Source organism: Phlebotomus papatasi, chromosome 1 (genome assembly GCF_024763615.1).
Source record: "Phlebotomus papatasi isolate M1 chromosome 1, Ppap_2.1, whole genome shotgun sequence".
Taxonomy (NCBI): Eukaryota; Metazoa; Arthropoda; class Insecta; order Diptera; family Psychodidae; genus Phlebotomus; species Phlebotomus papatasi.
In genome coordinates, this window is record NC_077222.1 from 63373280 (window position 1) to 63388313 (window position 15034).

Sequence of the window (15034 nt, forward strand, 5' to 3'; positions counted from 1 at the left end):
GTAGTGAATGTCCTCATGAAGCTCGCTCTTCTATCCTGAGAAAATCACAAATAGAAATTTAACATGAATAATTGTCAGTTCTTTACTAAATGAACTTTAAGCAGATGATAGTATGCTCATTAATTTAATACACTTTAGATATAAAATGGCTAATTAGTGAATTTTTTATTATGGGAATACAATGGTAAAATAATTGTTTACATACCATTATTAATTTTTCATACTGGCACGTAAATTAGCTCGCAACTGGAATAATTGATTAATGTAACAGAATAATTGGAATTATTCGAATATTATTTGAAACACAATCAAATTATTTCAAAACATTTATTAAAACATAATTTTATAATATTCTGTACATAATTACGATAAATTAGACTATAATTAAAATATGTAACATAATATTTCATATATCTCAATATTTATTGGTTACAACATGTATTCCATACGGAGCTTTTTCATATTCGTACATTAAATTGAGAATGAATCATTTCACACTGAAAAGCTCCGTGTAGACCACCATATTTCATTTAGATCACAGATTTATTTAAAATTTATGTTATTGAATCCTTACCAAACTAAAATAAGTGAGTTAGAATTTTGAGGAGAATTGAAATAACAAATATATATTTATTATAGAAATTTCATTAACAGCTGTAAAATCTTTCTCTTAATATCTCTTGGAAAATGAACTTAAGATAATTTTTGATAAAAATTACTTTTTATTTTAATTATATTTTTCAACATTATAAATTTGTATATGACTTTTCAATTGAAGTACATAATCATCGCTTATCATAACAATTATAAATAACAACGTAAAGATTTCTTTATACTTTATTTTTCACAAAATTAATATTTATTGAAATGAAACCATGCAAAATGCCTTATAAAGCGGTCTTCAGACTGAAAGTTTAACTCATTTCCCGAAGGTTTTGAATTAATAAGCAACAAACAGAACTAAATACATTTTTTTTTAAATTTGAGACGTGGAATTGCCCTTAATGTACAATTCAAGTAAAAGTTTTTCAAAAAAAATTCGCTTCTTAACAAACACGACTTATGGATAAACTTTTATGAAGACCGTTTAACATTTTAAACTCTTCTGTCTTTAGCCTATCTAAAAATTGTTGTCTTTCACTATGTTCTTTTTTTTAAACTAATGCAAAATTTACTTATTATTGAGCTGTGTCTTTGCCACAGTTAGCATCATTTGCATGTAAGTACCTGCAATTGAATATTAGAGTTAATACACATTGAAAATGCATCCCTTTATTCAGTTCTCACATAAACAAATACATACATAGATTATGTATGATAGAAGCTGTATTACAACAAAAAGTGCATTTATGTAGTTTTACGGAGATATTTCACTCAATACCGAGATATAAATTACAAATTTACTAAATTTCCCAAATATCCCTTCACAATTTTGACAAAAATGCAATAATAATCAAATTGCTATTGCTGATTGGAATTTTTGTGGCAATATCATTTGTAATATTGAAATATTACACTTAACGACAGGTTAAATATCATGCAAATATGCAAATAAAACAATACCAATGATATTTATTTAGAGTTCATAAGTTTAATATTACTGTTTAAATGATTTTCATTGAAATTCGTTGTTTTTGGTAAAAAGAATGAAATTTATTGTCGAAAATTTTCGTTTCCCTCAATGTATTATTATCTTCTGAAGTTTTACCATATTTAATTGCTTTTTATAGAAAGTTTGTAATGGCTTTTTGTACCTTATTAAAAGGTTAGCGAATTATCACATAATCTCATTTTGCATAAAATAGTTTAGAATGTGTGTGGTTAAAGTGGTTTAGGTGATTTGCAGGAGGAATTCAAAAATCGGTTTAAAAAATGCTGTAATTAAATGAGCATCAAAAATTAAAAAAAAAATTTAAAGAGATTGCTAAGCATCCAGTGTTAAGCGGAATGCTTGAATTCATGATTTCGATGCTGTACCTCAAAAGTACTTGAACATCATTTATCATTTACTGGTTCATAATCAATTTGGACCGATTTATAAATCCCTGAAAAGATCGCATAAAACGACTTAAGAGTAATGCAATTAATTGTTGGATAAAAATTAGTTACTGAACTGGTTTATTATGAGCTCATAACCGATTGAAACCGGTTTAGCCTTATCAAAAATTTGAAGATCTTTTCAGCTTTTCTTTCTCTCTAGAGTCATTTTATCTTTTGATTTTGGAAAATCGTTATTTGGAATAATTCAACGGTATTTTCGTAATGGCAGAAATGTATACCTAAGGACAACCTCTACAAAACGAGTCTCGGTCAAAATCGTGAATTCTAAAATCCTGTAAGCTAAAATCCTGTATGTCAAAATCTCCAAGAGCCAGAATCCCAAATTTGTTCAAATCCTGAACAGGCCAAAATCTTGAAACACCAAAATACAAATTTTTACGTTAGATTAGAAAAACCAAAAATAGAATAAAAATTTCTTGAAAATTTCGTGAAATTCACCTCTGTGAGACTATCATCCTATTGAGGAAGCAGTATTTGATATGTCCTGAGGAATGTAAAAGAAGAAGCACATGAAATCCGGGAGAAAAAGATTTCTGGGTTAGTCAAGTTTTCGAGGTTTTCGAAATTTTGACTTTTCGGGATTTTAAGGATTTGGGATTTTATCTCTATGGGATTTTGTGCCTTTGGGATTTTGGCTCTCGGTAATTTGGCTTTTCGGGTTTTGACGTTTCGGTATTTTGATCCCTTTGCAATTTTGACCCGTTCAGGATTTTGGATTTTCGGGATTTTAACCCATTCAGGATTTTGGTGTTCGGGATTTTGTTTAGCTTTCGGGATTTTGGTTTTTGGTTATTTTGGCTGAAATAATATAGAAAAACAAATTGCACGGTGCATTTTTGAGCAGTAACATATTATTTTGATGTGAAGGACTGGGGTAGGGCTGAATGAGAGGCATATTAATAATCCTAGGGTCAACTAATGGGAGTTCTCCTGTAGGTTCCAAGTCTCAATCTCTAACCGTTTGAGTGGTTTGAGCTCTACGCGAGGTAACGGATGGACAGACAAACAGCGTGTCATTATTTCTCAGAAATCGTCTGAAACGCGAAGATTTGTTAAGAAAAGTGGTCTCCGGGATTTGGAAGGTAGATATTTTGGAGGGTGAAAAAATCGAGTAGTAAAAATGTATTTCTTATTATTGTGAAAGAATTAAATTCAGTCTTTATAAAGTTCTAAGCGATTAGTACTGATAGTAAAATAAATATTTAATGGATGAGTAAGTAAATTATTGTGAATACGACAAAATAAAAAAATTGTAGTAAGCTAAATCTGCGAATTATTATATCAAAAGTACGCGACAAAAAGAAATTCTAATAGTAAAACTCAGTCATAAAAATATTAGAAGTTTTAAAAAAATAAAGAATAATATTTTACTATTCCGTCATTTACTCACAATTTCGTTTTTCTATTATAAAGTGGTGCCAATAAGATTATGCTAGTTGTGATTATTTTATTACGAATCCTGTTTGTGTGGAAATTTATTGATTTTTTACTAACTGTATTAAAAAAATAGAAAGTGAATTATATTACAAAATAAAAGAATTGTGATCGTGGAACCTTACTTTATTTTTAAAAGCCCTATAAGTTTAACTGAGGAATTTAAGTTATTAATAATTTAAGTTGACAAAATAGACAACTTTAACTTAAACTAGACTTAAGTATACTTTAACTTAAATATGTGCATTTAACTTGGCACTCAATGGGTCAAGTGGTAGAGCACTCGCTCTGTGATGCAAGTGTCCCGGGTTCGAATCCCCTTTAGGCCACCAGGAATTTTTCTGGCGTTAAAGGTGTTCGGATTGCATCCAGTGAACTTCACTGCACTTGATTCCACGGGGCATGGGACTGACAATCTCATCCCGTATAAGAAAAAATAATAATGCGTGTCTAGAAATCCCCTTGCGGGAAGGCCTAAGTTCCTCTATGGAATGTTGTGCCAGCATTATTATTATAAGTTTAACTGAGGAATTTAAGTTATTAATAATTTAAGTTGACAAAATAGACAACTTTAACTTAAACTAGACTTAAGTATACTTTAACTTAAATATGTGCATTTAACTTAAATAAAATGTGCATTATTTTTTAAAGTGCTGAAAGATTTAAACGGTGTGGCAAAATGTAATCGTGTTATCACACTAGGATTTTTTCAATTTGTAATTTCAATTTAATTTTCAGATGAATTATTCCTATACGTTATTTTGCACTAAAAACTAATTGAATTGATAGATCTGCACTTATTTATTAATAGAAACTAATACTTGGTCCAGAAAAACCTGTTTAAATATGTTAAAATAGTATAAATGTGGTTGCTCAAATAAATATGAATTCAGCAAATTAAAATGTTAAAATTGCTCAATAATTTCAATTTTATTGCAGTTAAGTAAGTATTCTTTTGAAAAAAAAAATTATTCTTATTAAATTTATTTTACTCGTAATTAATATTATTTGTGGTCAAAAAATAAGGTAAGTACAGTGTTTTAGTGATAAACTTGCATGAAGTAAAGCTTAAGTATCGGGAGTAATTTATTAAGTTTCTCCAAAGCCATTCGAAGGAAATTGTTGTGTTAAGAAATCTCAGTTGGGTGTTGGAACGACTTCATACAGATTTTCAATAAGACTATATCAGAGTCGCTGGAATAGCCCTTTGCCCACAAATCTTTTTTCTGGCTTTGGTGATTCTTCTGAATAACAGATAAGTGACTTATAAGACATTTTAAGTACTATCACACATTTTCCGGAGTCATTCACAATCAAAAATCTCGCGGCACTTATTTAAAATTGAGCAAATTTCTTGCAAAATGTGTCCTAGCTGTGATAATTTTAAAGTAAATTCTAGAAATCTTAATGCTTAATTGGCTCAATTGAATATAAAATTAAAACGTAAAAATCCTACTGCGATAGCACCGTAAGAGTTTTAGTAAATATAAAATGCATAAGAGAGATAAATATTAAAAGCGTTGATTATGAAGCTATTTTTAAACGAATTTTTTGATTATAGAATTTGATTAAAAATTAAAAAAATGACCATTTAAATTATTAAAATAATTTGGTCAGTAATTCGTTTTTTAATTATCGTAATTTCTCGATTTTCAAATTAAAATTAATAAATCAATATCCAATATGATATTAATTCTTTTATAAATAAATTTTAAAGTTTTATTTGATTAATCCTTTTTTAAAATTATACTTATTTTGAACAAAATAAGTATGTGATTCAAGATGAAAAATTTGATTTTTGCGAGATTTTTACTAAATACTATGAAATTCTTTTCTTACACTGACTGAAATTTTTAATACTCGGTAAAAATTTAGTTTTTTTTTATTATTTTTGAACAAAAATGTTGAATTTTATTTAATACTTTTAAATTTTTTTATTGTTTAATTATTTTTTTTATTAGTTAGTTTTTGAATTAGTTGATCAATTTTATTTTTTAAAATTATGAATTTCGTCTTTTCCTAAAAGATTGACCTACTTCATTCAATATTTTTTAGGAATGTTAAATTATTAGAAGACTCAATCAAAGTACATTAATTCAACATTGAAGTAATTTTAAAAATGGAAATTTGCGGGAAATTTATTTTAAACAAACAGTCTAAAATTTTAAAGATTGCCTTGCTTAGTAGTGAAACTTAAATTAAAATGTTAATCAAACATCCAAACTCAATTTAGGAAACTTTAAATTCCAATTTGCGGAAAGCAAAAGCTGTCTAGAGCTTAAAGACTACTTTACTAGCTAAATTTTGATTTGCACTATGTTCTCATAGCCAAAAGGATCAAGCAATAAACACAGCACTAAAACTTTGAATCTAAAATAAATACTAACTTCAATAGAATAATATTCCTACCTGGTGGAACTTGTCATGTGCTAAAGAGCAGAATAATGGTTTGCGATTCACAAAGTCAATCTTTTATTGTACTTTAGAATGGGCAGAGTACTAGCACATTTCCTCATTTATTATGTGTGCCAAGTCCCTGCCTGAAACCATGGAGTTAAAGTATTTCATACAGAATTAACAAATTTTTAATGAAGGTTTGTGCTAAAAGTTAATTGTTGTGATCAAAGGGATTTGAAAAATAAATAAGCTCTTGAAATCTATAACAAAAGAAGAATAGACTAGAATAAGTTGTTAGAAAGAGGACAGGAGAAGTTTAAAAAAATGGGCGAAATTATTTAAAAATGCAATTAGAGTGTAAAAGTATAGACATAGAGCATACGTTTGTGAGAAAAGTATACATTGTGGGCGGAAAATAGAATCTACAACAGAAAAGCTCATTTTTCTTTTTCAAATTCATCCCAGCGAACATCAAGTACTGAAAATCATGGTTTTTACTTGAGGGGGTTTAGCTTTTTTCTAATTATTGGTAATATTTTTCTGAGTTTCAGTATTTGGTGGTGTTCGCAGGGAGTACATAACTTTCTACATCATTTTATTCATTTTAATGCTCTTCCAATTTTTTTTTTAATATATTTCGAGGGTACAATTTTAGTGAAAGATAACGCTAGAACATTGTGCACATTTTACATTTTTATCAGTTTATGATGCATGCTCATGCAACTTAAAGGGTTGAGCAGGAAAATATCAGAATTTAAATACAGTGAATACGGGATAGGATAGCACGATGAAGTGTGATATATAAAAAGGAAAACAGTTGTAGACAATTCTTGTCGCACATACCTGTTGACTTCCTATGAAGACCTGGTGCTTCGCCAAGAACATTTGCAACCGGTGGCTTGCGATTCCACGGAAAACGACATTTCATAGCGAATGAACCATAAATTAATGGATTCATACATGAATTTGATACCGCCATGAGAAATAGGCCATCCTGTATTGTAGTATCTACTTTTTCCGCACTCTCTCTATCAAACACGTACCTGGAAAATGAGGTCAACCGTCAATATTTTAATAATTCATATTTCACGTCACTTGGAAGAAAATATGGCAAAATAATAAAATTTTTCCAGAAAGATATATATGCATTTAACCCTCCTGTAATCCCCACCCAAGAGTGTCGCAAGAACCTACCATATTTTAGCAGAGATTCTTACAATCTCAGCTTCTGTGGTCTGACATGAAATGACACCTTTTCAGATCGGGCTCAAAATTTACATGTAGACGACGTTATGATTCTTATGGCCGCTACACATTAGAGAAATTTATGTCCATATTGAAGAGTTTTTCCTACACAAGCGTAGGGAATTTGCTTCAAAATGGACATAAATTTCTCTAGTGTGTAGAGGCCATTATAGATCAAGAAATATGTCAAAAATCGATTAATAATGGCCTTTCGGTCAGCCGATTCTACGTGCTACCACAAACGCTTCTGGCGAAAGAACGAAAAGAAATATTGACAAGCGGTTTTCGAGCCACTTTTATCCATTTCGACCACCAAGAATAGTTTGATCTATGCGATTCATTACCCCAAAAATTCTATCTACAATCGAATCTGTACGCAATCTGAGTTGCAAGTATTGCGAGATTGCCCGTAAAGAATCTCCGCTATCAAAAGCTTATCTTTCGCAGGATAAACTCTTCAATATGGATATAAATTTTTCTAGTGTGTAGAGGCCAGTAACCGATTGCAATCGGTTTAGGCTAGTCAGAGATTCCAAGACCTTTCGAACGAGTACAAACATGACGGTTGATAATACGCTTTCTGGAGTCTTCCTAAACTTTGACCTTGAAAAACCGTTATTAGGAATGGTTCAATGATATTAGGTGAGATTCTTAACAATCTCACCTACTATAATCCTAACAAAATTTCATGTCGTCCGATCGACCTCAAACTTGGCCAAAATGTGTTTCGGCACTTCCTGATCACGAATATATATGTGGCTATTTTACGTTCCCGGCCGGCCGCTCTTTGGAGCTTAATAGCTCTTAAACTAAAAAAGATATCGACTTGCGGTTTTCGGCAAAGGTTATATATCGGGTGAAAATTGCAACTTGGTGCATTGACCCCCCACCCCCCACCCCTCCTTCCGCCATTTTGAAGACCCCCCTTTTTTGTTTTCTCAATAGCTCCGCCACTATGGCATAGAGCGGGCTCAAATTTTAGTATGTTATAGCTGGGCCTTAGAGCTTTCCATCAATACCAAACTTAAGGTCCCCCGACCCCCCTGACCCGAACTATAAGGGTCCAAAAAAAATTTCTTAAAATGGCCATAACTCCGGTTCTAATTGTCAGAATTTAAAAAGTGAGGGCTTTTTGGAAAGCTCTCGTGAAATGCCACCTCTCCTTCTAACATCGCAAGTTCAAAAACTACCGCTAGGGGCGCTATTATTAAAAAGAAAATTTTTAAATCTTATAAGTTAAATAACTCAAAAATTCCATTGTGCATCGGGCTGAAATTTTAGTATGTTGTAGCCGTTGAGTATACCTATCAAACAAAAAAAAACCTTAAGTCGATCTAAAACCCCTGACCCGAGCTATAAGAGGTCAAAGTTCTAACATTGACCGGCCTCTATCTCCGGTTCTAACTAACATAGCGACCTAAATTTTACCTTTTTGGTTTCGTCTCGATGAGCACTTTCAGATGGAAGTTCAAAAAGTCACCACAGGTGGCGCTGCGTTAGCGTCAAAATTCATCGAAATTCAAAGTCACTTTTCTCAAAAACGACATTGTGCAAGTTAATGAAATTTTAGTATGTTGTAGTCCAGTCTAGGACGTTTCCAAAATGGTGCGTATGTGCGCTGTGGTTAAAACAGAACCGGAGATATGAGGGGTCAAATTTCACAAAATTCAAAAAATCATATCTCCGGTTCTATGTGACCGATTTTGATGAATGAGAGCTTAAACGAAAGATCTCACCAAATACTACAACTTTCTAGAATATTTGAACTTCGTGGGACCAACACCAGGGGCGCCACAGTCGAAAAACGAATTTCAATATCACATAACCTCAATTATCTCGACTGTCGCTGAACCGATTTTGATGATTACTTCAACATAATTGTAGAGGACATTTGTCTCTACATTTCGTCCATACATCATTTTCCACTCAGACTACGCTATCACTCCGATTTTGCCGTTTAAGTGTGAAAAAATTGATTTTTCCCATAATAACGCTTTGAAATCACTCAGATGTCAATTTGACTGCCTCTACTCCACAAAGACACTTAAAATATGGTTTTAAATGGAAAGTCCCACAAAATACAACAATTCTTTGATATAGTTGAAGTTCAACAAATGACTACTTGGGGCACTCTGGATGAAAAAACGAGTTAAGAAACAAAAAACCTCGCTTATCTTGGCTTCTGAGTAATCGATGAGATCATGTTCTATAGGAAAATTATAGAGTACATTCTGGTCTACATTTCACCCATATATCACTTTTGTGCCAGTTCATCCAAATCCTTGATATTTTGGTTTAAATACAAAATTTGTATAATTTCACGAATTTGATTCAAGATAACTGAATGGCGACTCACAATTTCAGCTCTAAATCGAATTTGCATGCACTCCGAGTTAGCTCACGTTAAGAATCTCACCTACATAAGCCGGTTAGGATTATCTGTCCTTTTCCTAAATGGACGAAATGTCTGTCTGTCCAAGTGTTTTAAATATGCAAAATTTTTTGCACGAACAAACGAAAAGCTTAACATCGCGTAAATTTTGAGATTTTCCTCTATTTATTGTATTATATTGTATTTATTCTTCATTTTGATTGTGACATTTCCCACCTCCCCTGCGGCCATCGCCGTCTTAGCGTTGGTGATCAACCTCAAGAGTCAAAGTGATGGAAAAGCTTTATCTGTATAAGCCAAAGTAACAATATTTGTTTACAGGTCTTTCATTAAAACTTTTGAATAAGAATGTCAGGAAATGTCCACTCAATCAAGAGACAAGGCATGGATTTCAATTAGAATTGACTTTCCTTATATAGTTACCAAATACAAGTAAAAGAACTTTGTAATAAAATAATGTAAAGAACTCGAATACAGTGACCATATTAAGACGTGTGTTTGATATCGTTTTCCAGCAACTTCTTAATAAGATAAAATATTTATCATTTCACAATAATTATCTATTACACTATAAGGAGCTAAAGTTGCCCTAATCAAAGACAGAAATGTAAATATAAATGAAATAAAATCAAAGCCAGTATAAAAACCAAAAATACAATTTCTAGGTTTTGATTCAATGAGCTTTCAAAAGAACCTTAACTTGCCCCAAATTGATTGACAGATATATTGTGTAGGACAGTTTAAATTTAGAAGTCGAAAACTCTTATATGCTGGACAGATCTATGGCTTAAACCGCAAGACGACTTAACGTAATTATAATCAATGTATAATGATTAGACTACATTCCCATTAGTTTTCCACTAAACCGTCTCTCGGCTAAAGCCACAAGTTTGTCTAGGGCATCATACAAAGATTGATTCGAGTCCATTATCGTACATGAACAAATGTATCGCGGGCAAAAACATCGTACATTCTGAGAACCATGGAGAGGATTGGGAAAAAAAACATTCATATTAACAATGCGAAAATAGATGGTAGCTTAAAGGTCGGTCTAAAGAATGGTGGCCTAAAGGCTAGAGACGATATCTCTAACCGTTTGGCCACTAGCACCGGTATGATGGTCATACAAAACCAACAGACGAGAACTGTGACATCATGCTCCACCCAAGAAACATTTTTTTCTTAATATAGTCTTATAGAATTCCTTGAGTAAGGCACTATAGAACAAAACATCTTTTTATTTACTTATAGCGCTCTTGGTTCCATCACTGAGATTACTATAAGTAAAGTGGCGCACTCTTAAGGATCTTAAGAGCTTCTATAGGAATTTCAACAGAAAATTCGCACTTAAAGTCTTTTAAAAGTGCACTAAAAGACTTGTTTAATACTTGGTTCTATAAGGCAGCTATTTTGCTTCTTGGGCAGTAATCATCTTATTCGCAAGAATAAGTCAAGAAATGTGTTCCAAGTGGATAAGGCGAAAATTTCGAAGTATTAAAAATCGAATAATTATTTTATATTGCTTTCTATGCGAAGCTCGAACTATAAAATTCTTAAAAGCTAATTTGGACGCTTTGTCTTTTTTCTTATTAACCTTATTAATTTGTTGTATGTATACATATAAATATTTCAAATATTTCGCCTTTGACGAGAATATTCTTCACGACTTGTGAAATAAATATGAGAATATCTCGGAAGATTCAAATTGTGTTTACTTTTAGAATTTTTTATAGTCATCCATTTCAACCGTATTTCTGAGAAATTAAAGGAATATCTAGGATATCTAAAGTCTAGACATTGATTAAGGCAGAAATTCCATTGTTTGTTGTATTTCATGTTTGCAGGCTTGTCATTCTCATTCTAATCCTTATCCCTATTCTACGCTTCACTGGTTATATTTATATTTAGATGAGATTATTAATAACCATTAATGTATGAATTTCTAAAAAAATTTATGGGTTCACATGGAGCACAAAAATTGCTTAAATGGATATAGGGGAAAGTACTCTCCCTTCGAACGTCTATGCCTTCGAATAATGTGAATTTTCTTTTAGTTTTCCTAAGAAAATATACATTTCTATTACATATTAGTTGGCTTATCATCAATTGTTGATAATTCCATGATAATTTAGTGTAAATCTCTTACGAAAAACAAAGGAAATTCACATTATTCGAAGGCATGAACGTTCGAAGGGAGAGCACTTTCCCCTAAGTACCAACATCTTTGGCAAGACCTACATATATAACATTATCTATCATTATTAAGTCTTACCCTCCAAATTCTTAATATTTTGATATAGATTTTAAAATAGTATTCATTCACCAACTTTAACTTTAAACTTGTATTGTATTGTATTGTATTTATTATTCATTTTGATTCAGACAATTCCCACCCCCCTTGCGGCCATCGCCGTCTTACACCGAGAAAAATTTGGATGGTATTTTCTACAAATCGTGTCTTTAAATTCTACTATCTCAAAAGATAGTAGAAAATACCATCCTCCATAGAAACTTTCCTTTAGAATCTACCATCTTGACATTTTAAAATTTACTATCCTATGGATAGTAAATTCTAACAGCCGGATGGTAAAATTTACTATCCTCATTTAGATTTTACCTTGACCTCTCTTAGATTCTAATATCCGGGAAGTAAATTTTACTGGCCGCATATTAGATGTTAAAATTTAACTGGAAGACAGTAAATTTTAACGGAGGATAGTAATTTGGATTGAAATTACCATCCAAGCCAGTAAAATTTGCCATCCTGCTGTTAGAATGTCATTTTGAAATATCGTGGGTGCGGATGCAACGGTTCCCGATATGCTTGGAATACATTATAGGAGCTCGTGGCGCAGCTGGAAGATGCTGGACTGTCATCACAAAGGTCGCGTGTTCAAATCTCGGCGCAGTCGTCAATTTTCACGCACCAAAATGGCTTGAAATACAGAGAATATCATCCAAGAAGGGCCCCAAGCCCTCAAACAATGGCCAAAAAGCAATGAAAATAAGGAAAAATAAATTTTTCCGACATTTTTCATTCTAATATCCGGCTAGTAAAATTTACTATCCTGCCAGTAAAATTTACCATGCGGCTAGTAAAATCTAACATCCGGGGATATTAGAATTTACCATCCGGCTATTAGAATTTACTATCCATGCAATAGATTCTACAATTTTTGACAGTCCAATTTAATATCACGTTTGCTGGGTGACTTTTTTACTATCCGGCCATTAGAATTTTGTATGGAGGATGGTAAATTTTACCATCCACATTTTTCTCGGTGTAGTGTTGTTGACCAACCTCCAGAGCAAAACGATGGAAAACTCCTTCACAGGTTGTATAAGCCATAGAAATCTTAGCTCCAAATCGAATGTACAGGCAATATAATGTGGTTTACTTAAAGAATCTTGCCTACAATTAGCTTATTCAGGCTTGTCAGTGCCTTATAAAAGTTAATTTCCTTTAATAAAAACACCTTTACAGTTCTGTAACAGACAGCACCCTATAAAAATTTATGTCCTTTTAAAGTTAAAGGAAATAATGACAAAAGCACTTGAAATGTTGAAAAAGCATTTATTCGCTAAACATAAGATACATAATTTGTTGTGTTATTAAAATTTTCGCGAAATTTCATTCTCTTATGTACCTGACTTTTAGTGTAGCTCGTTTCGCCTTTACTCAAATAACTGATGTTTAATATCTGAGTGATATTATTCGTTTTACAATGTTGTGGCAACTTTATAATTTAACCCGAAGTTTCTTAGGCTAATTTGCATTTTGAGTGAAATAAAATATAGAGACTAAATTGAATTCTGACTAAATTTCTTTTCTTAACCAAATGTAATTTGCTTTTACACTACTAATGTGCAGTGAAAATAGAATTTGGCCAGCAAAAAAAAACGAATTTGTTCAATACTTAATTTAAACTTTAAAAGCAGGGAAATTTTAATGCAAGTTGTGACAAGAGTTTTCATTTTATTTGCGATTAGATGTTAATTCCTCCGAGTCGGAGGCTCCGACATTAGTTTTTAGATCAGGAAAATTTTATTAAACGAAAATACAGATCTCTTTCTCTCTGAAACGTTGTATTTTGTACCTCTGGATCGGTTAAAGTGCAGTCCTGAATTTTTCTTTAGTCACACTTTCACTTTAGATCGTTGACATAATTTAAAGGTTGTACAATTTCCATTGTCTTGGGATAGGTTTTCACAGAAACTGAAAATCTTCTTTAATTTAGCTTCAGCTCTCTTTTTATATCAATTTTTCCTGACACAGTTTAATTCTATTCGACATTATATCTCAGGCAATCTTCTAATTCCAGGAAATCCTTGTTAAAGAATTTAAGATAAGAACCGTCTGGAGACGATTGTTAAATATTTAAACTTTACAGGTAAAATATCTGAAATGTTGCTGTTTCCAGGAATTCTTGATTGGAAATTCAGGATGAATTCGAAGATAAGGATTATCCTGAAATGATCCTCCAACGTTTACCCTTGTTAAGAAGGTATAGTCACATGGGCGTACCCAGCTAAGGGCAGGGGGGGGGGCAGCTGCCCCCCCCCCTAGAAGCATAAAAAAAATTCAAAAACAAGTGAAAAGTAAAAAAATATATTTATACAGCAAAAAAATTAGTTTGACCAGTAAAAAAACCCAAATCTTTCCAAAAATGGGCCCAATTTTTCAATTCATAAAGACCGAAACTTCCATGAAAATTCTATGCTTTTAAAATTGTAATTTTAACAACTTCTCAAATTTGATATTTTATTGCTCATTTATAGAGGGTCAGTACAAAAATGAACTTATAAAAACTCAAAAACTATTAAAAGCCCAATGGGGGGGGCAGGACAAGGCTCTTGTACGTACTGTACTACATTCAAGAATTAAAAAAAGTGTAAAAATGGGCAAATATTTCGTAACTATTTTTGCTTTCTTTTTCTAACGTAATTTCAGTAATAAATTTATTCAGTAACATATTTTTTGAAAAGAAGAAAGTTGTCACGTAATCTTTTTCACATATTTAAAGGATATTTCAGAATATAACGAAAGCCTAAAAATCCACAGAGAAAGTAATGTTAGAACATGTTTTAGAAAAGTTGTCCTTGAGTTCACCATATAAGAAAAAAAGCAAGTTTCTTAAAATGATTCTACCGATTATTTTTAATAATCTTCTTCTTAATGGCGTATACACATTGGGAACTGTTTTCGTCAAAAATTGCATTTTTGACAGAATTGTGACGTTTCCACCTAGAGAAAAGCAGAAAATTTCTTTCTAAAAAGCATTTGTTTTTTTTGTTTTTTTTTTTTTTTTGAAAATTACTCCTAATGTGTAGAGGCCTTAAGACATCTTAAAAACTCGTCGTGATGGACCTCTAATTTCTTCGGGGGATATGTTTAAAAAAAGCACCAAAGACTCCGAAAGTTTATTTGAAGCCATCAAATGGAGTAGTCAGACGCGAAATTTAAGAATATGTAATTAAAGCTGAGGTCGTATATTGACTTTGAAT

At 31.8% G+C, this 15034-nt stretch overlaps 1 protein-coding gene across 3 annotated transcripts in view; it reads right to left on the minus strand.

Moving 5' to 3' along the window:
• Nucleotides 1-325: 325 nt before the first annotated feature.
• Nucleotides 326-15034, minus strand: part of LOC129799988 (adipokinetic hormone/corazonin-related peptide receptor variant I-like) — a 49242-nt gene continuing 34533 nt past the window's right edge. The window contains exons 5-8 of one of the 3 annotated variants that reach the window (XR_008751569.1): nt 6736-6935; nt 5905-6035; nt 3452-3520; nt 1164-1227 (exon numbers count right to left, since the gene is read on the minus strand). Coding sequence is in view for 1 of the 3 variants with exons in the window: in XM_055844323.1 (XP_055700298.1) it covers nt 1172-1227; nt 6736-6935 (256 nt within the window). In the remaining 2 variants the exon portion in view is untranslated. Of the gene's footprint in view, nt 1228-3451; nt 3521-5904; nt 6036-6735; nt 6936-15034 lie in introns of all 3 variants that reach the window. The other 2 variants (XR_008751568.1, XM_055844323.1) reach the window with 2 other exon arrangements.